The 22,611-nt window shown below is 41.8% G+C and overlaps 1 protein-coding gene across 1 annotated transcript; it reads right to left on the reverse strand.

Moving 5' to 3' along the window:
* Positions 1-1,102: 1,102 nt before the first annotated feature.
* On the reverse strand, positions 1,103-20,074 carry LOC139385442 (glycerophosphodiester phosphodiesterase domain-containing protein 5-like). Its single transcript, XM_071130490.1, has 17 exons — positions 20,071-20,074; positions 18,470-18,530; positions 17,769-17,874; positions 13,316-13,419; positions 11,462-11,555; positions 10,704-10,763; positions 10,020-10,118; positions 9,787-9,880; positions 8,586-8,731; positions 5,316-5,398; positions 4,437-4,587; positions 4,036-4,254; positions 3,753-3,910; positions 3,531-3,675; positions 2,602-2,684; positions 2,372-2,451; positions 1,103-1,675 (listed from the first exon to the last, which is right to left on the reverse strand). The coding sequence occupies exons 1-17, from the start codon at positions 20,072-20,074 to the stop codon at positions 1,587-1,589; spliced, it is 1,776 nt and encodes a 591-aa protein (XP_070986591.1). The 3' UTR covers positions 1,103-1,586.
* Positions 20,075-22,611: the final 2,537 nt, after the last annotated feature.

Here is a 22,611-nt window from a genome sequence, read left to right on the forward strand (position 1 = left end):
GTCATCAGAATATCAACTGCTCTGTTGTTAGTTGGTTTACTGTGAACATACAGATTGTCAACATGTATTTTTTTTGTCTTGGAGTGTTCTAGAATGTATTGTGAGAGTTCTAGAAGGCTTCAGATAATAACAAAAGTTCTGTAGAAGCCCCCTAAAACCTCTCTTCTATCCTCTGTATGGCTGGCCAGTGGCTTGTGGACAGTGTGTCTCCTATGGCACTTAGATCTACTGTCTCCCGCTCAACACTGTCCACAGAGCCATTACCAACCAACCAACGCTCAGACTAACACCTGAAACCAGCAACTTTCCACACAACACCTGAAAGTCATACTCACATAGCTTCTACAACCTCAAAATGAAGTAGATCTCATGATAGATAGATGTATGTTTGCAGAAGCAGACGCTGTATTTCACTGCCATGCTAAAACACTAGGCTACTGCTTGGTCATACATTCAAATCTAAATAGCAACTGATGATCATTAAAACCACAGTACAGTCAGTGTTCACCTGCATCCACTCACTCACACACAAAATACAAGACACTATTCATCAATTCCTCTAATGCAGCTGATGTCTGTACAGTAATGAGAACAAAAAATATATACTGAACAAAAATCTAAACACAACATGCAACCATTTCAAAGATTTTACTGAGTTACAGTTCATAGAAAGAAATCAGTCAATTGAAATAAATTCATTAGGCACTAATCTATGTATTTCACATGACTGGGTAGGGGTGCAGCATAGGCCCACCCACTGGGGAGCCGTGCCCCCCCCCCCCCCCCAGACGATCCTTCAGGTGAAGAAGCCGGATGTGGAGGTCCTGGGATGGAGTGGTTACACGTGGTCTGTGGTTCTGAGGCTGGTTGGATGTACTGCCAAATTCTCTACCATGCAGCTTATGGTAGAGAAATTAACATTCAATTCTCTGGTGGACATTCCTGCAGTCAGCATGCCAATTACACGCTCCCTCAAAACTTGAGTCATCTGTGGCGTTGTGTTGTGTGACAAAAGTGCACATTTTGAAGTGGGCATTTATTGTCCCCAGGACAAGGTGCACCTGTGTAATGATCATGCTGTTTAATCAGCTTCTTGACATGTCAGGTGGATGGATTATTTTGGCAAAGGAGAAATGCTCACTAACAGGGATGTAAACAAATTTGTGCACAAAAGTTGAGAGAAATAAGCTTTTTGTGCGTATGGAAAATGTCTGGGATTTCTTATTTCAGCTCATGAAACATTGGACCAACACTTTACATGTTGCATTTATATTTTTGTTCAGTGTATACTTCATACTTGAGCAGTTCAGTTGTGTAGTTCCAGTGGTCACCAGAATGAGTGTGAATGAGCTGGCCAGGTGAGGACACAGGAACAACAGTCTTAGTCAGGATGATCAAAATACTGACTCATCTTTCACATTACATCACCCTCTTCCTCTTTTTACACATTCAGTTCCTCCTCTTGTTTTCCTCCCCGTTTTTCTTTGCTTATTCTTGTGTGTTCACACTTTGTGTGTGTGTGACTGGGTGAGTGTCTGTGTGTGTGTGTGTGTGTACTTATATGCCTCTGTGTGAGTGTCTGTGTGTTACTCCTCTGTGATGGTGTGGAGGGTACTGGGGGTCCGTAGTTCCGTTCGGACATTCCCACTGGAGATGGACCAGACGTCGCTGAGCTCTGCCGGGCAAAGGATATGGGTTAGAGGTCAGGGGTGGGGTAGTTGAGGTTCAGGTCAGCGGTTGGTGCAGGGTTCATGTGTGGGTTGAGGTCCAATGGTTTGGGGTTTGGGAATGGTTCATGGGAGGTTCAGTGGTTCATGCAGGTTTCAAGGGTTGAGAACCAGAGGGTTCATGGGAGGTTCATTGGTTCATGCAGGGTTCGCGAGTTGAGTGGTTCATGGGTTAAGGTCCAGAGGGAGGGAGATGAGGGTTCTAGTGGGAGACTCTGAGTGGAAGGGATTCCATCGACCCCTCCCTGATTCCACTGGATCTAAGGCACAGACAGAACACAGAATCATTTACGCCGGCATTCCAAGTAAAATATCAAATCATCCTGGAGGAGCACGGCTTTACACTGCCTTAAAAATGCACCAACATACTGCCTCTGATGAAACAGGCTTTTTAATGTTATGTGTCCAACAAACTAGAGGCTTAGAACACCACGGGCATTGAGCAGAGATTATTTTAGAATTTGAATTGAATGTCAGAAACAAACAGCTAATCCAGCTCATAAACTCTACAGATATGCAAGAGATTAAAATGTTGGTGTGCTTTTTAGTATATGCCCCTGTGTTTCCACAAGTAGGAGACTAGTTCAATGGGAGAGGGCTATAGTGATGTACAGTATTTAGTATGATATTGTTGTTGTCCTTACCGGTCCGGAACTTGCTATAAGGCCCGGTCTTGTGTGTCTGCCGACTGCCTGACCAGAATTGTAAGCCTCGCTCACGCCACCTGTAGGACAGGGAGAAATAGCACACTTTACACACACACATACAGACACACCTTACAGACACACCTTTACCTAACTAACCCATTATATTTTCCACTGAAATCATCTCACTCACACACCTTTGACATGTATGTAGAAACGTGTGAACTCACCAGTGGAATATGAAGATGCAGACGATAAGAGCAGCAGAGACCAGGTCAGTCAGAACCCACATCACACTGTACTGCTCTGGAGTCTGTAGGGGTTGGGAAACACATGTGAAGACATTAGTGTGTGCTTGTGTGTGCGTCTCACCATAACGAGAACGTGTGTGTGAGGTGTGTGTGTGCCTCCCATGTTGATTAGCAGTGTGTGTGTGTGTCACAGGAGGCTGCTGAGGGGAGGACGGCTCATAATAATGGCTGGAACAAAGAAAATGGTGTGTGTGTGTGTGTCTCACCACAAGGAGCAGCAGTGTGTGTGTGTGTCTCACCACAAGGAGCAGCAGTGTGTGTGTGTGTGTCTCACCACAAGGAGCAGCAGTGTGTGTGTGTGTCTCACCGCAAGGTGCAGAGGTGTGTGTGTGTGTCTTACCACAAGGAGCAGCGGTGTGTGTGTGTGTCTCACCACAAGGTGCAGAGGTGTGTGTGTGTGTCTCACCACAAGGAGCAGAGGTGTGTGTGTGTGTCTCACCACAAGGAGCAGCAGTGTGTGTGTGTGTCTCACCACAAGGAGCAGAGGTGTGTGTGTGTGTGTCTCACCACAAGGAGCAGAGGTGTGTGTGTGTGTGTGTGTCTCACCACAAGGAGCAGAGGTGTGTGTGTGTGTGTGTGTCTCACCACAAGGAGCAGTGTGTGTGTGTGTGTGTCTCACCACAAGGAGCAGCGGTGTGTGTGTGTGTCTCACCACAAGGAGCAGCAGTGTGTGTGTGTCTCACCACAAGGAGCAGCAGTGTGTGTGTGTCTCACCACAAGGAGCAGCAGTGTGTGTGTGTGTCTCACCACAAGAAGCAGCAGTGTGTGTGAGTCTCACCACAAGGAGCAGCAGTGTGTGTGTGTGTCTCACCACAAGGAGCAGCAGTGTGTGTGTGTGTGAGTCTCACCACAAGGAGCAGAGGTGTGTGTATATCTCTCAGCAGCATGTTGTTGGTGGTAACAGAGGATGCTCCACTGCACCAGGCCAGAGAGTAGAGCCACGGCTGGTTCACTACATACAGGTTCACACTGATGTTCACCGACCTGTACTTACTGAAACACACACATGCATGGTGGGTGAGGAGTGAGACGTTTTATAGTACATCTTGTGTGTGTGGGTGGGTGTGTACCTGATGTGTTGTAGAGACATGGTGCTGTAATGCAGGTTGAGGGAAGTGATGTGGTTGTCCTGTAGTTCCTGAATAGAGGCAGTCTGTCCGGCTGTCTGTTGCAGCTCTGGATCTACCTGCTGTATCTCCCCTCTCTGATCTGATGGCAGCCACAGCACCTACACACACACACACACACGCACACGCACACACTCTTAAAAAAGTTTGTCCCTTATAAGAGCATGGCGGCAGGCCTTTCTAACATGGTCCTGTAACATGGTTCCCCCCCCAGCCACACACATACTTGGCTGGAGTTGATGTGTGTGTGTATGAGGTCGAGGGTGATGTTGAGGTAGTTGTCTCTATAAGGGTGTCCAGGAGGAGGCTGTCTCAGGTCAAACAACAGTGTCCTGCCCGTCCGATTAGCTACGTTCAGAACTTCAGCCAGGGAGGGAACAGTCTGATTGGCAGCTAGCGCTCGCTGCTCTGGAGACAGAGAGGACACTGTGCCAAAAGGATCCCACTGGGAGGGAGAGGGGGGGGGGGGGGGGGGAGGGCGGAGAGAGAGAGAGATGGTTAAAAGCGGTCTGTAATACAGCTACTAACTAACCCATGGCGCTGAAGTCAGCTACTGTGTGTGTGTGTGTGTGTGTGTGTGTGTGTGTGTGTGTTTGTGTCTCCATTCAAAAGTGTGAGTGTCCTTACAGAGAGGAACCAGGCCCCAGCGTTGAGCAGCTGTACATCAGACCAGGTGAACAGGGCAGCAGGTGTGTGTGTTCTGTTAGGAAACACCTCCTCTACGTTAGTGGTCCTCTGCAGGGTGAGGTCATGCATCACAAACGGAACGCCATCAGCACTAGGAGAGAGAGAAGGGGGAGGGGAGAGATTAGGTGCTGCCGTTCACATGGTCAAGACAGACGTGTGGCAGGTCTCAGGTGAAGATTCACTAGGTCTGCTAGCTAAGGTCCTGCTAACAGGCCCGGTTCAAATGCATGTACTATTTTAAATCTTTCAAATACTTTGAGCGTTTGCTTTAGCCTTCCTGGAGTGCCTGATGGGCGGTTCCATTACACCAGGCTAACTCCATTACACCAGGCTAACTCCACTACACCAGGCTAACTCCACTACACCAGGCTAACTCCACTACACCAGGCTAACTCCACTACACCAGGCTAACTCCACTACACCAGGCTAACTCCACTACACCAGGCTAACTCCACTACACCCTCCCAGCTTCTCAAGCCCAGCTAAAGTACCTAAAATGATTTGAAATAGTATTTGAGTCCAGGTCTGCGTCCTACATGCTAATGCTAAAGGCCACATAGAGAACACAGCCAGCGCCAGGCTAGCAGGCCTGGACAGGAGTACTAACCTCTAACTGGATTAGTTAGGCTGTAATCACATTAACTGTGAGGAGTGGAGGGACGCTAACGCTAATGTCTGATCTCTAGGATTAGTACAAGGCTGCCAGGACAGGACAAGGCAGGACAGGGGTCAAAGCTAGACAGGAAACGGGGCTATTACAGGGATCAGAAGGGGACAGACAAACACGACAGACAAAACAAGAGAGAGAGGGGTGTGTACCTTATAGTGATGTCAGTCTCCAGCCCGTCCACTCCAGCCTCCACTGCACTCTCAAAGGACATTAGAGTGTTCTCTGGAGCAAGCTGTTAGAGGACAGACAAGCACGAACACACCAAGGTATGTGAGCGGAGCGTTCCCAATTTGACTGGAGCCTGGAGCGAGATTCCTAAAGGCTGGAGCGTCAGCCTTCTCGCCAGCTCCAATTTTGTCTCCAGTAGCACTCACCTCACCAGCTCAGAGGATGCCCGGCCCAGCATGCATTTGTAGTCTACTTGTGTGCTGCTATATCCCCTTGCTTTAGCTACTGTCATGGAGTTCGCTAAATATTTTCATAAAGAAACTGATAAAACACACAGGTGCTAAATCAATGTGACTAAATCAATGTGACAAAGATGAGGACCAAGAACAAGAGAGGGAGTGAGGTGATGTAGTGTCCATAAATAAATAATCATTGTGGAATCTGAAAAGAAAGGTATCCTGAAGCATGATGGTGTACATACTACGTGCACATGCTAAAGGAAAAGAACGAGGTGGATAGATAACTAAGTGTGTCATTGTAGCAAAGTATTTAGGAACTAAACATCAGATCTCTTAAATGTTGCGTTCATTTCCGTTTTATTATCTACACAATAGGCCATAATTGATTTTGACTCTATAGGCCATAATTGATTTAGACTCTATAGGCCATCATTGATTTTGACTCTATAGGCCATCATTGATTTTGACTCTATAGGCCATCATTGATTTTGACTCTATAGGCCATCATTGATTTTGACTCTATAGGCCATAATTGATTTGGACTCAATAGGCCATAATTGATTTTGACTCTATAGGCCATAATTGATTTTGACTCAATAGGCCATAATTGATTTTGACTCTATAGGCCATTATTGATTTTGACTCTATAGGCCATAATTGATTTTGACTCTATAGGCCATAATTGATTTAGACTCTATAGGCCATAATTGATTTAGACTCTATAGGCCATAATTGATTTTGACTCTATAGGCCATAATTGATTTAGACTCTATAGACCATAATTGATTTAGACTCTATAGGCCTGGCATATTGCCACTGTCAAGGAGCTTTCCATACTGATTTGGTTATTTTGCCTAAAATCCTACCTATAGGAACATAAAAACAACAACTCTGCATCTCTGCCCAGCCTGTCAAGAGCAGCCAAAAGGGTGTTAAGCATCCCCAGTGGCTCTGCAAGTGTGGAGAGGATATTCTCCGCTGCTGGCCGGCTCTCCAGGCACCGTCACACGAGCCTTAAGACACGGACTCTGGCCAAACTCATGTTTCTAAAAATCAATTCAAAGGCACTAATAAGTCATTTTTCATTTAAATTCTATTTAATTCTAAGTTACAGCCTATATGCACAATTTATAGACTATAATGATTTAATAAAACAAAATGTTGTTTAAATGCTGATGTAATGTATTTCTTTGTAGAATAGCCTTGAAATAATTGTATTCATATAGCCTAAATAATGTCTGGCTCCTGACCTATTTAGAGTGTTTATATGCTGTTTAACAACTGAAAGGTTGCAAGTTCGAATCCCCGAGCTGACAAGGTACAAATCTGTCGTTCTGCCCCTGAACAGGCAGTTAACCGACTGTTCCTAGGCCGTCATTGTAAATAAGAATTTGTTCTTAACTGACTTGCCTAGTTAAATAAAGGTAAAATAAAACATGAATATGACATGTAGCCTATTTGAAACGATGTTCGCTTCTTTCATTTACCTTTTCATGTTAATTCAAATACTTTTCATTCAAATCCATGTGGTTTGGTTTCAACACGTAAAAAACAATCGTTAGGTCCAAGTAGTCATAAAAATATATGGGTGTTGATTCAATTGTGATTTTAATGAATTAACGAATTTGGTATGGCAGTTTTTTTTCATGTGAGTGCGGAGCGGTTTTTAGCAGAGTGGTAGAAAATGACATGGAGTGCTGGAGCGGTTTTTAGCAGAGCGGTAGAAAAGGACATGGAGTGCTGGAGCGGTTTTTAGCAGAGCGGTAGAAAAGGACATGGAGGGCTGGAGCGGTTTTTAGCAGAGCGGTAGAAAAGGACATGGAGCGCTGGAGCGGTTTTTAGCAGAGTGGTAGAAAAGGACATGGAGCGCTGGAGCGGTTTTTAGCAGAGCGGTAGAAAAGGACATGGAGCGCTGGAGCGGTTTTTAGCAGAGCGGTAGAAAAGGACATGAAGCGCTGGAGCGGTTTTTAGCAGAGCGGTAGAAAAGGACATGGAGGGCTGGAGCGGTTTTTAGCAGAGCGGTAGAAAAGGACATGGAGCGCTGGAACGGTTTTTAGCAGAGCGGTAGAAAAGGACATGGAGGGCTGGAGCGGTTTTTAGCAGAGTGGTAGAAAAGGACATGGAGCGCTGGAGCAGTTTTTAGCAGAGCGGTAGAAAAGGACATGGAGCGCTGGAGCGGTTTTTAGCAGAGGGGTAGAAAAGGACATGGAGCGCTGGAGCGGCTTTTAGCAGAGTGGTAGAAAAGGACATGGAGCGCTGGAGCGGTTTTTAGCAGAGTGGTAGAAAAGGACATGGAACGCTGGAGTGGTGCGCGAGATTTATAATATTGATAATGATGGTATTGATAGTGATAATATTGATCATGAAGTTATTGATAGATGATAATAATGTTATATATATATATATATATAGTGATAATATTGATCATGAAGTTATTGATAGATGATAATAATGTTATATATAGATAGTGATAATATTGATCATGAGGTTATTGATAGATAATGATAATGTTGATAATAATGTTATATATATAGTGATAATATCGATAATGAAGTTATTGATAGATTATAATGTTATATATGGCGACAATATTGATAATGAAGTTATTGATAGATGATAATGTTATATATATAGTGATACTATTGATAATGAAGTTATTGATAATGATAATGTTGATAATACTGTTATATATAGATAGTGATACTATTGATAATAATGTTATATATAGATAGTGATAATATTGATAATAATGTAATATATAGATAGTGATACTATTGATAATAATGTAATATATAGATAGTGATACTATTGATAATAATGTTATATATAGATAGTGATAATATTGATAATAATGTAATATATAGATAGTGATACTATTGATAATAATGTTATATATAGATAGTGATAATATTGATAATAATGTAATATATAGATAGTGAAACTATTGATAATAATGTTATATATAGATAGTGATAATATTGATAATAATGTCATTGATATATAGATATGTACCATGGGAGCTCCTCTGTGTCCGAGGAGTGTTGGTTTGGGTCCCAGGGTTCCAGCTTCTCTGATGCAGGGAGAATACATGGCCAGAGGAACCAGGTACAGACTGAACAATACACCCAGGTACACACCCAACAGACACACCTGATGCACTAGAGAGAGAGAAAGAGCGAGAGAGAGTGAGAGAGCCATAGAGAGCAAGAGGGCGAGAGAGCCATAGAGAGCAAGAGAGCGAGAGAGCCATAGAGAGCGAGAGAGCCATAGAGAGCGAGAGAGCGAGAGAGAGCGTGACCATATTTCACAACAACCTCATACTGGAACAGGCTCTCTAGCAGAGATCCAGTGTTCTAATTCTAGTTATACAAGTCTTAATGATGAAATCAGAGCTTAAAGGGGCAATCTGTGATTGCTACATCCATTTGTATTTACCCATTGATTTATTGAATGATTTATGAATTCCTCATGAATGTATAAACACTTGGTCTATGAATCTGGTAAGAGTGGTTACATTTCTCCAGCCCCATCCCGTAGCTGTTTACCACAATAGGTGAAGGGAGTCGTTTGTTATTGTGTGAACCGCAGATTGCCCCTTTAAATCAGACTACTGTACACCTGACACAGCTTAAGTGTGTGTGTGTCATTATCCTCCACAGAGAGGCCAGACATGAGTCAGCTAGTACACCTACAGCTAACGTCACCACGACAACTCAGAACAGTGACCATGGAGATGACAGAGAAACAAGAGAGAGCGAGAGATAGAGGGAAAAAGAGAGAGAGAAAGCGAAGCACAGAGTGTGCGTCATCAAATCAAATTTCATTTTCACATACACGTTTAGCAGATGTTATTGCGGGTGTAGTGAAATTCATGTGTTTCTAGCTCCAACAGTGCAGTAATATTTAACAATTCACAACAATACACACAATGCAGTGTCTATGTCAGGTTTACAACTCTGAAAAGTTTTCTCTAAGTCTCAGTCAACAGGGGTTGCGTTCTTCTGCTCAGATGTTGCATGCGTCAACCAATGGTTGTGTGCCACATCCTTGACCGTGCAGTTGGACACCAGGTTGCTATAACATAGATGTGGTTAGCTGATACGTAAAATACCTATCCAGGCTTTGAAAAATCTGGCATTTGTCCGCAACGACTAAGCAGGGGAACACGACCAGAAACTGGACTTGTTTTACAGCAGCCAATTGGAGCACTTACCTCTCTTGTTCATGCGAAAAAAGTGCAGCGCTATTGGCCAGGACAGGAGAGTCATAAATAAAACCCCGCCTACATGAAGAAAGGGGGCTGTGACCTAGCCAATAGAGAAGGGGAGACAGCAAAAGGTTCATATCACAATGCAGACAACTGAACATACACATTTCACATTGTCACTTTGGGTCGCTTGATTTTATTGGTCTGTGTATGTGTGAGTGACGGCTAGACTAGCCAACCTGCAGGGAGAGGAGGAGGGTCTTCCACTCTTTACTCCACACCTCAGACAGAACAGCCGTGGCACTGACAGCGAATGCCAGGGTCACCACAATCCCCATCTAACACAGAAAAATATCAAAGGACTAATCAACATATGTGTCATCCAGATCAGTCTGTGCTTCTTCACAGATGATGTGTGTGTGTGTGAATTAGAGGCTGCTGCCCTATATACATGTACTTGAAATCACTGGCCACTTTAGTAATTGGAACACTAGTCACTTAAATAATGTTTACATATTTTGCATTACTCATCTCATAAGTATATAATGTATTATATTCTACTGTATCTTAGTCTATGCATTACTCATCTCATATGTATATAGTGTATTCTATACTATTCTACTGTATCTTAGTCTATGCATTACTCATCTCATAAGTATATACTGTATTCTATTCTACTGTATCTTAGTCTATGCTGCTCTGAAATTGCTCATCCAAATATGTATATATTCTTAATTCCATTCCTTTACTTTAGATTGTGTGTATTGTTAGACATTACTTGTTAGATATTACTGCACTGTTCTTAGCTAGAAACACAAGCATTTCGCTACACCCGCAATAACATCTGCTAAACATGTGTATGTGACAAATAAAATGTGATTTGATTTGACTGTGTGCTGTACTCCATGGAGGATGGGAGATACCTTGTGACTCCAGTGAAGGTACAACCTCTGTCCCTCAGACAGTAAACACACTGCCAGTACCTGCAAGACAACAACATAGAGATGTAAATGAACAGAGCAGCAGTAGTACATTGGTATAGTAATGTAGTAGTACTGAAGAGAGCAGCAGTAGTACAGTGGTATAGTAATGTAGTAGTACTGAAGAGAGCAGCAGCAGTACAGTGGTATAGTAATGTAGTAGTACTGAAGAGAGCAGCAGCAGTACAGTGGTATAGTAATGTAGTAGTACTGAAGAGAGCAGCAGTAGTGCAGTGGTATAGTAATGTAGTAGTGCTGAAGAGAGCAGCAGTAGTGCAGTGGTATAGTAATGTAGTAGTACTGAAGAGAGCAGCAGTAGTACAGTGGTATAGTAATGTAGTAGTACTGAAGAAAGCAGCAGCAGTACATTGGTATAGTAATGTAGTAGTACTGAAGAGAGCAGCAGTAGTACAGTGGTATAGTAATGTAGTAGTACTGAAGAGAGCAGCAGTAGTACAGTGGTATAGTAATGTAGTAGTACTGAAGAGAGCAGCAGTAGTACAGTGGTATAGTAATGTAGTAGTACTGAACAGAGCAGCAACAGTAGCATAGAATTCGTATAGTGATAGTACTATAGTTCTCACCAGCAGCAGAGCAGCAGCAATAGAATAGTTGTAATAATATTATAGTAATAGTATTAATACAAGTATAGTACGTAGTATGTATGTATAGTTGTGTATAGTAGTATTACTAGTTCTCACCAGCAGCAGAGAGATGTAGGTGAACAGAGCAGCAGCAATAACCAGCAGCACCAGAGACCAGGGGAACCAGAATCCCAGAGTCTCAAAGTTAAACCTGCAATGCATACATATACAGTGGGGCAAAAAAGTTTTTAGTCAGTCACCAATTGTGCAAGTTCTCCCACTTAAAAAGATGAGAGAGGCCTGTAATTTTCATCATAGGTAAACTTAAACTATGACAGACAAAATGAGAAAAAAAATCCAGAAAATCACATTGTAGGATTTGTAATGAATTTATGTGCAAATTATGGTGGAAAATATGTATTTGGTCACCTACAAACAAGCAAGATTTCTGTCTCTCACAGACCTGTAACTTCTTCTTTAAGAGGCTCCTCTGTCCTCCACTCGTTACCAGTATTAATGGTTTGAACTTGTTATCGATATAAAAGACACCTGTCCACAACCTCAAAGAGTCACACTCCAAACTCCACTATGGCCAAGACCAAAGAGCTGTCAAAGGACACCAGAACCGAAATTGTAGACCTGCACCAGGCTGGGAAGACTGAATCTAGGTAAGCAGCTTGGTTTGAAGAAATCAACTGTGGGAGCAATTATTAGGAAATGGAAGACATACAAGACCACTGATAATCTCCCTCAATCTGGGGCTCCACGCAAGTTCTCACCCCGTGGGGTCAAAATGATCACAAGAACGGTGAGCAAAAATCCCAGAACCACACGGGGGAACCTAGGGAATGACCTGCAGAGAGCTGGGGCCAAAGTAACAAAGCCTACCATCAGTAACACACTACGCCGCCAGGGACTCAAATTCTGCAGTGCCAGACGTGTCCCCCTGCTTAAGCCAGTACATGTCCAGGCCCGTCTGAAGTTTGCTAGAGAGCATTTGGATGATCCAGAAGAAGATTGGGAGAATGTCATATGGTCAGATGAAACCAAAATATAACTTTTTGGTAAAAACTCAACTCGTCGTGTTTGGAGGACAAAGAATGCTGAGTTGCATCCAAAGAACACCATACCTACTGTGAAGCATGGGGGTGGAAACATCATGCTTTGGGGCTGTTTTTCTGCAAAGGGACCAGGACGACTGATTCGTGTAAAGGAAAGAATGAATGGGGCCATGTATCGTGAGATTTTGAGTGAAAACCTCCTTCCATCAGCAAGGGCATTGAAGATGAAACGTGGCTGGGTATTTCAGCATGACAATGATCCCAAACACACCACCCGGGCAACGAAGGAGTGGCTTCGTAAGAAGCATTTCAAGGTCCTGGAGTGGCCTAGCCAGTCTCCAGATCTCAACCCCATAGAAAATCTTTGGAGGGAGTTGAAAGTCCGTGCTGCCCAGAAACAGCCCCAAAACATCACTGCTCTAGAGGAGATCTGCATGGAGGAATGGGCCAAAATACCAGCAACAGTGTGTGAAAACCTTGTGAAGACTTACAGAAAACGTTTGACCTCTGTCATTGCCAACAAAGGGTATATAACAAAGTATTGAGATAAACTTTTATTATTGACCAAATACTTATTTTCAACCATCATTTGCAAATAAATTCATTAAAAATCCTACAATGTGATTTTCTGGATTTGTCTTTCTTCTCATTTTGTCTGTCATAGTTGAAGTGTACCTATGATGAAAATTACAGGCCTCTCTCATCTTTTTAAGTGGGAGAACTTGCACAATTGGTGGCTGACTAAATACTTTTTTTGCCCCACTGTAGTACAATCTGTGCATGTGTGGTGTGTGTGTGTGTATATATGTGCGTGTGGTGTGTGTGTGTGCGTGCGTGCATGCTTGCGTGCACGTGGGTGGTGTGTGTGTCGTACACATGTGTTTGTGTTTCGTGCATGCGCGTGACCCACCAATCAAAATCATTGTAATCGTTGTGAGCCTGGCTCCAGAAGTAGAGGAACAGAGATGAGAGGAGGAAGGTCAGGACCAGAAGGACCACGCTCCCACACTCCACCTGGAGGAGAGAGAGAAGGAAGCAGAGAGGGGTGAGAGAGAAGGGAGAGGGGATGAGAAGTGGAGAGACACGAGGGGGGCAGCGGGAGAGTGGGGGGGTCAGAGAGAGAAAGGCAGTCAAAGAGAGAGAGTAATTGTTCCTATAAAGGGTTAGATCAGTAACATTAACAACACACACTGCAGTTGCAGTATGTCAGCAGAGAGAGAATCAATACTCAGCACGTGCCCAGTCCACTCTGCACTATCAGCAAACTCACCACACACTGTTTCAGATAACGTTCTAGCTTTAGTCAGTGTTTCAGATAACGTTCTAACTTTAGACAGTGTTTCAGATAACGTTTAGTCAGTGTTTCAGATAACGTTCTAGTTTTAGTCAGTGTTTCAGATAACGTTCTAGCTTTAGTCAGTGTTTCAGATAACGTTCTAGTTTTAGTCAGTGTTTCAGATAACGTTCTAACTTTAGACAGTGTTTCAGATAACGTTTAGTCAGTGTTTCAGATAACGTTCTAGTTTTAGTCAGTGTTTCAGATAACGTTCTAGCTTTAGTCAGTGTTTCAGATAACGTTCTAGTTTTAGTCAGTGTTTCAGATAACGTTCTAACTTTAGACAGTGTTTCAGATAACGTTTAGTCAGTGTTTCAGATAACGTTCTAGTTTTAGTCAGTGTTTCAGATAACGTTCTAGCTTTAGTCAGTGTTTCAGATAACGTTCTAGTTTTAGTCAGTGTTTCAGATAACGTTCTAACTTTAGACAGTGTTTCAGATAACGTTTAGTCAGTGTTTCAGATAACGTTCTAGTTTTAGTCAGTGTTTCAGATAACGTTCTAGCTTTAGTCAGTGTTTCAGATAACGTTCTAGCTTTAGTCAGTGTTTCAGATAACGTTCTAGCTTTAGTCAGTGTTTCAGATAACGTTCTAGCTTTAGTCAGTGTTTCAGATAACGTTCTAGCTTTAGTCAGTGTTTCAGATAACGTTCTAGTTTTAGTCAGTGTTTCAGATAACGTTCTAACTTTAGAAAGTGTTTCAGATAACGTTTAGTCAGTGTTTCAGATAACGTTCTAGTTTTAGTCAGTGTTTCAGATAACGTTCTAGCTTTAGTCAGTGTTTCAGATAACGTTCTAGTTTTAGTCAGTGTTTCAGATAACGTTCTAACTTTAGACAGTGTTTCAGATAACGTTTAGTCAGTGTTTCAGATAACGTTCTAGCTTTAGTCAGTGTTTCAGATAACGTTCTAGTTTTAGTCAGTGTTTCAGATAACGTTCTAGCTTTAGTCAGTGTTTCAGATAACGTTCTAGTTTTAGTCAGTGTTTCAGATAACGTTCTAACTTTAGACAGTGTTTCAGATAACGTTTAGTCAGTGTTTCAGATAACGTTCTAGTTTTAGTCAGTGTTTCAGATAACGTTCTAACTTTAGTCAGTGTTTCAGATAACGTTCTAACTTTAGTCAGTGTTTCAGATAACGTTCTAACTTTAGACAGTGTTTCAGATAACGTTTAGTCAGTGTTTCAGATAACGTTCTAGTTTTAGTCAGTGTTTCAGATAACGTTCTAGCTTTAGTCAGTGTTTCAGATAACGTTCTAGCTTTAGACAGTGTTTCAGATAACGTTCTAGCTTTAGTCAGTGTTTCAGATAACGTTCTAGCTTTAGTCAGTGTTTCAGATAACGTTCTAGTTTTAGTCAGTGTTTCAGATAACGTTCTAACTTTAGACAGTGTTTCAGATAACGTTTAGTCAGTGTTTCAGATAACGTTCTAGTTTTAGTCAGTGTTTCAGATAACGTTCTAGCTTTAGTCAGTGTTTCAGATAACGTTCTAGTTTTAGTCAGTGTTTCAGATAACGTTCTAACTTTAGACAGTGTTTCAGATAACGTTTAGTCAGTGTTTCAGATAACGTTCTAGCTTTAGTCAGTGTTTCAGATAACGTTCTAGTTTTAGTCAGTGTTTCAGATAACGTTCTAGCTTTAGTCAGTGTTTCAGATAACGTTCTAGTTTTAGTCAGTGTTTCAGATAACGTTCTAACTTTAGACAGTGTTTCAGATAACGTTTAGTCAGTGTTTCAGATAACGTTCTAGTTTTAGTCAGTGTTTCAGATAACGTTCTAGCTTTAGTCAGTGTTTCAGATAACGTTCTAACTTTAGTCAGTGTTTCAGATAACGTTCTAACTTTAGACAGTGTTTCAGATAACGTTTAGTCAGTGTTTCAGATAACGTTCTAGTTTTAGTCAGTGTTTCAGATAACGTTCTAGCTTTAGTCAGTGTTTCAGATAACGTTCTAGCTTTAGTCAGTGTTTCAGATAACGTTCTAGCTTTAGTCAGTGTTTCAGATAACGTTCTAGCTTTAGTCAGTGTTTCAGATAACGTTCTAGTTTTAGTCAGTGTTTCAGATAACGTTCTAACTTTAGACAGTGTTTCAGATAACGTTTAGTCAGTGTTTCAGATAACGTTCTAGTTTTAGTCAGTGTTTCAGATAACGTTCTAGCTTTAGTCAGTGTTTCAGATAACGTTCTAGTTTTAGTCAGTGTTTCAGATAACGTTCTAACTTTAGACAGTGTTTCAGATAACGTTCTAGCTTTAGTCAGTGTTTCAGATAACGTTCTAGCTTTAGTCAGTGTTTCAGATAACGTTCTAGCTTTAGTCAGTGTTTCAGATAACGTTCTAGTTTTAGTCAGTGTTTCAGATAACGTTCTAGTTTTAGTCAGTGTTTCAGATAACGTTCTAGTTTTAGTCAGTGTTTCAGATAACGTTCTAGTTTTAGTCAGTGTTTCAGATAACGTTCTAGTTTTAGTCAGTGTTTCAGATAACGTTCTAACTTTAGACAGTGTTTCAGATAACGTTCTAGCTTTAGTCAGTGTTTCAGATAACGTTCTAGTTTTAGTCAGTGTTTCAGATAACGTTCTAGTTTTAGTCAGTGTTTCAGATAACGTTCTAGTTTTAGTCAGTGTTTCAGATAACGTTCTAGTTTTAGTCAGTGTTTCAGATAACGTTCTAGTTTTAGTCAGTGTTTCAGATAACGTTCTAGCTTTAGTCAGTGTTTCAGATAACGTTCTAGTTTTAGTCAGTGTTTCAGATAACGTTCTAGTTTTAGTCAGTGTTTCAGATAACGTTCTAGTTTTAGTCAGTGTTTCAGATAACGTTCTAACTTTAGTCAGTGTTTCAGATAACGTTCTAACTTTAGTCAGTGTTTCAGATAACGTTCTAGTTTTAGTCAGTGTTTCAGATAACGTTCTAGTTTTAGTCAGTGTTTCAGATAACGTTCTAGCTTTAGTCAGTGTTTCAGATAACGTTCTAGCTTTAGTCAGTGTTTCAGATAACGTTCTAGTTTTAGTCAGTGTTTCAGATAACGTTCTAGCTTTAGTCAGTGTTTCAGATAACGTTCTAGCTTTAGTCAGTGTTTCAGATAACGTTTAGTCAGTGTTTCAGATAACGTTCTAACTTTAGTCAGTGTTTCAGATAACGTTCTAGCTTTAGTCAGTGTTTCAGATAACGTTTAGTCAGTGTTTCAGATAACGTTCTAACTTTAGTCAGTGTTTCAGATAACGTTCTAGTTTTAGTCAGTGTTTCAGATAACGTTCTAGCTTTAGTCAGTGTTTCAGATAACGTTCTAGCTTTAGTCAGTGTTTCAGATAACGTTCTAGCTTTAGTCAGTGTTTCAGATAACGTTCTAGCTTTAGTCAGTGTTTCAGATAACGTTCTAGCTTTAGTCAGTGAGCACCTTGCTGCAGAACAGTCTATTTATTTTCTACAACAACACACTCACTCATCACACACTGCAAGCAAGGCAGTGAGTCCTTGGGCTAAACACCATGAGAGACGATTGACATCAGGAAAAGAGTGGCTCTGAGCTGATCAGAGCGAATTATGATATAAATATTCTAGCTAGCTAGTTAGCTAAGCAGTCGAAACAAACATGTTTTTACTTGATTTGAGTTTATTCTGCTGCTGACATTTTCCTCTTACTAACAAGCAGTCGAATTGCCCCAATCTTTGTCGCTAACAGTATTCAAGTCTCCCCGGGCGGGGCCCACAGACAGTGGTCACTGCATGCAAGTCAGACACAAGTGCGCTCTAAGAGCGGGAAGGCAGGGAGGGGGGTATTATGTGAGATTCAAGAGCTTATGAAATAACCTAATTTAATGTTACATTTAAAATTAAAACAACAAAAGACTCAAAATAAAATTGAAAAGTAGGCTAATTTGTCAACAACAACAACAAAAAATCCACAGAGCTGCAAAGACACTTTTTCACAGAAGGGCACTGGTTGAACCCTACCTGTGCACGTGCCTGAGTCTCTGTGTGTGTGTGTGCGTGCTTCTCTGTGTGTGTATGTGTGTGTGTGTGTGCTTGTGTATAGGCTACCCTGCTGCAGCAGCACTCCCCAGGCTGAGACTTGGCCCTCTGGTAGCGTCTCCATTGACAGCCGTACAGACCAGCCAGACACGACACAAACGGCTGGTGCTCATACCTGGATAAAAACACAATAATACTATGATATGATACAATACACAAGAATATAATACAATATTAATATAATATCACCTGGGAACAACACACTATAATACTATAACAATACTATTCTACCTGTTAACGACAGCTAATACTACAGTAATGTATCATCTATCAATTAGAATGGAATCTTCATCACAAGCAACACACACACACGTGCATGTCACGCCCTGACCTGTTTTCTTTATTATTTTGGTTAGGTCAGGGTGTGACAATGGGTGGTTTGTTGTGTTTTTGTCCTTTCTAGGGTTTTTGTATGTTTATGGGGTTTGTTTACTAGTCTAGGTGTTTTGTATGTCTATGGTTGTCTAGATTGGTTCTCAATTAGAGGCAGCTGTTTATCGTTGTCTCTGATTGGGAACCATATTTAGGCAGCCATATTCCTTGGGTGATTGTCTATGTTTAGTTGCCTGTGTCAGCACTATTATTATAGCTTCACGTTTGTTTTGTTGTTTTTGTAAGTTTGTTTAAGTTTCTTCGTTTCATTAAAAAATATGTATTCTCATCACTATAACAAACGTGACCGTGCACACACATAGACACTAGTAGTTTACCTCTGCAGCAGCTGCCGCCGCACCACCTTTAGCTTCCCCAGCTTCGGACTGGACACGGACCCTCACCCGCAGCCTCACCTACAGCCCCGCATCCCAGAGACAAAAGGGAAAGAGAGGATGAGAGACAGAGAGGAAGGGAAGGAGGGAGAGACAGACAGGGGACAGAAAAGACTGAATGGAGACTGTCTTTGGTCCCAGTAGTTTTTCGTTATTGAAGGAGAGCCGTGGAATGAAAAAGAGAGAGAGAGAGATGGGAGCATAAAGGGACAATCTGTGATTTCTACATAAATATTTGGACTTTAAGATGTATGATATTTAACAATTGATTTCTTGAATAATTTCTAAATGCCTTAGGAGTTTAGTTTACTGTCATACCCAATCACAACCAAAAATATAAGCTTAGAGAGAGTTTAGTAGATTTAAGTTTACCAACAGACCAAGATTCACCAGAGGAAATCTAGTAGATCTAGGGCTAGATTCAATCTGATCGCCCCTTTTCGGCTATGCACCTTTTAAAAGGCAATGTTTCCGTGTTTGCGGAGACCGCATTCACAGTACAAGTTGCATATGCTGGTTTAATTGGAAATGACCTTTAAATGTAAATCACACTATAACGCGGATCTTCCACAGTCCGATTTGAATCTAGGCCCTACTGTGTCTTTAGACACATCCAAAATGGCCTCCCTTCTCAATCAACCCTGATCTGCATCCAGCTCCTTTTTAAACACTAACATATCTAGTCTACTTAAAACCAGGTCTCCTAACAACCATCTACAGCATTCTACACTGTATCCACTGACCTAACAACCATCTACAGCATTCTACACTGTATCCACTGACCTAACAACCATCTACAGCATTCTACACTGTATCCACTGACCTAACAACCATCTACAGCATTCTACACTGTATCCACTGACCTAACAACCATCTACAGCACTCTACACTGTATCCACTGACCTAACAACCATCTACACTGTATCCACTGACCTAACAACCATCTACAGCTTTCTATACTGTATCCACTGACCTAACAACCATCTACAGCATTCTACAATGTATCCACTGACCTAACAACCATCTACAGCATTCTACACTGTATCCACTGACCTAACAACCATCTACAGCACTCTACACTGTATCCACTGACCTAACAACCATCCACACTGTATCCACTGACCTAACAACCATCTACAGCTTTCTATACTGTATCCACTAACCTAACAACCATCTACAGCATTCTACACTGTATCCACTGACCTAACAACCATTTACAGCATTCTACACTGTATCCACTGACCTAACAACCATCTACAGCATTCTACACTGTATCCACTGACCTAACAACCATCTACAGCATTCTACACTGTATCCACTGACCTAACAACCATATACAGCATTCTACACTGTATCCACTGACCTAACAACCATCTACAGCATTCTATACTGTATCCAATGACCTAACAACCATCTACAGCACTCTACACTGTCTCTACTGACCGAACACTTAATCTTCATGTCCACTGACCTAAGACCTGTTGGTAGTTAGAGGGAGAGTGGGGGGAGGAAGGGAGGAAAGGAGGAAGGGAGAGAGGGAGTACCCATCTTCCGGTTAGAGGGGATAGGATAGAGGAGATGATTGTGGACTACAGGAAAAGGAGGACTGAGCACGCCCCCATTCTCATCGATGGGGCTGTAGTGGAGCAGGTTGAGAGCTTCAAGTTCCTTGGTGTCCACATCACCAGAATGGTCCAAACACACCAAGACAGTTGTGAAGAGGGCACAACAAAGCCTATTCCCCCTCAGGAAACTAAAAAGACTTGGCATGGGTCCTGAGATCCTCAAAAGGTTCTACAGCTGTAACACCGAGAGCTGGTTGCATCACTGCCTGGTACGGCAACTATTTGGCCTCCGACCACAAGGCACTACAGAGGGTAGTGCGTACGGCCCAGTACTTCACTGGGGCTAAACTGCCTGCCAACCAGGACCTCTACACCAGGCGGTGTCAGAGGAAGACCCTAAAAATTGTCAAAGACACCAGCCATAGACTGTCCTCTCTACTACCGCATGACAAGCGGTACCGGAGTGCCAAGTCTAGGACCAAAAGGCTTCTCAACAGTTTTTACCCCTAAGCCATAAGACAGGTAATCAAATGGCTACCCGGACTATTTTCATTGCTCCCCCAACCTCTCTTTTTCGCTGCTGCTACTCTCTGTTTATCATATATGCATAGTCACTTTAACTATACTACCTCAATTAGCCCAACTAACCGGTGCCCCCCACATTGGCTACCCGGACAATCTGCATTGTGTCCCGCCACCCACCGCCCACCAACCCCTCTTTTATACTACTGCTACTCTGTTTATCATATATGCATAGTCACTTTAACCATATCTACATGTATATACTACCTCAGTTAGCCCGACTAACCGGTGCCTGTATATAGCCTCACTACTGTATATAGCCTTGCTACTGTTATAGCCTCACTACTTTATATAGCCTTGCTACTGTTATAGCCTCACTACTTTATATAGCCTTGCTACTGTTATAGCCTCACTACTTTATATAGCCTTGCTGCTGTTATAGCCTCACTACTGTATATAGCCTTGCTACTGTTATAGCCTCACTACTTTATATAGCCTCTCTACTGTATATAGCCTTGCTACTGTTATAGCCTCTCTACTGTATATAGCCTCGCTACTGTTATAGCCTCACTACTTTAAATAGCCTCTCTACTGTATATAGCCTTGCTACTTTTATAGCCTCTCTACTGTATATAGTCTCGCTACTGTTATAGCCTCGCTACTGTTATAGCCTTGCTACTGTTATAGCCTCACTACTGTATATAGCCTCACTACTTTATATAGCCTCTCTACTTTATATAGCCTTGCTACTGTTATAGCCTCACTACTTTATATAGCCTCTCTACTGTATATAGCCTCACTACTTTATATAGCCTCTCTACTGTATATAGCCTTGCTACTGTTATAGCCTCACTACTTTATATAGCCTTGCTACTGTATATAGCCTTGCTACTGTTATAGCCTCACTACTTTATATAGCCTTGCTACTGTTATAGCCTCACTACTTTATATAGCCTTGCTGCTGTTATAGCCTCACTACTGTATATAGCCTTGCTACTGTTATAGCCTCACTACTTTATATAGCCTTGCTACTGTTATAGCCTCACTACTTTATATAGCCTTGCTACTTTATATAGCCTTGCTACTGTTATAGCCTCACTACTTTATATAGCCTTGCTACTGTTATAGCCTCACTACTGTATATAGCCTCGCTATTGTTATAGCCTCACTACTTTATATAGCCTTGCTACTGTTATAGCCTCACTACTGTATATAGCCTTGCTACTGTTATAGCCTCACTACTTTATATAGCCTTGCTGCTGTTATAGCCTCACTACTGTATATAGCCTTGCTACAGTTATAGCCTCACTACTGTATATAGCCTTGCTACTGTTATAGCCTCACTACTTTATATAGCCTTGCTGCTGTTATAGCCTCACTACTGTATATAGCCTTGCTACTGTTATAGCCTCACTACTTTATATAGCCTTGCTACTGTTATAGCCTCACTACTTTATATAGCCTTGCTACTGTTATAGCCTCCCTACTTTATATAGCCTTGCTACTGTATACAGCCTTGCTACTGTTATAGCCTCTCTACTGTATATAGCCTCGCTACTGTTATAGCCTCACTACTTTAAATAGCCTTGCTACTGTATATAGTCTTGCTACTGTTATAGCCTCACTACTTTATATAGCCTTGCTACTGTTATAGCCTCACTACTGTATATAGCCTCGCTATTGTTATAGCCTCACTACTTTATATAGCCTTGCTGCTGTTATAGCCTCACTACTGTATATAGCCTTGCTACTGTTATAGCCTCACTACTTTATATAGCCTTGCTACTGTATATAGCCTTTCTACTGTTATAGCCTCACTACTTTATATAGCCTTGCTACTGTTATAGCCTCACTACTGTATATAGCCTCGCTATTGTTATAGCCTCACTACTTTATATAGCCTTGCTACTGTTATAGCCTCACTACTGTATATAGCCTTGCTACTGTTATAGCCTCACGACTGTATATAGCCTCGCTATTGTTATAGCCTCACTACTT

Source organism: Oncorhynchus clarkii, chromosome 27, assembly GCF_045791955.1.
Source record: "Oncorhynchus clarkii lewisi isolate Uvic-CL-2024 chromosome 27, UVic_Ocla_1.0, whole genome shotgun sequence".
Classification (NCBI taxonomy): Eukaryota; Metazoa; Chordata; class Actinopteri; order Salmoniformes; family Salmonidae; genus Oncorhynchus; species Oncorhynchus clarkii.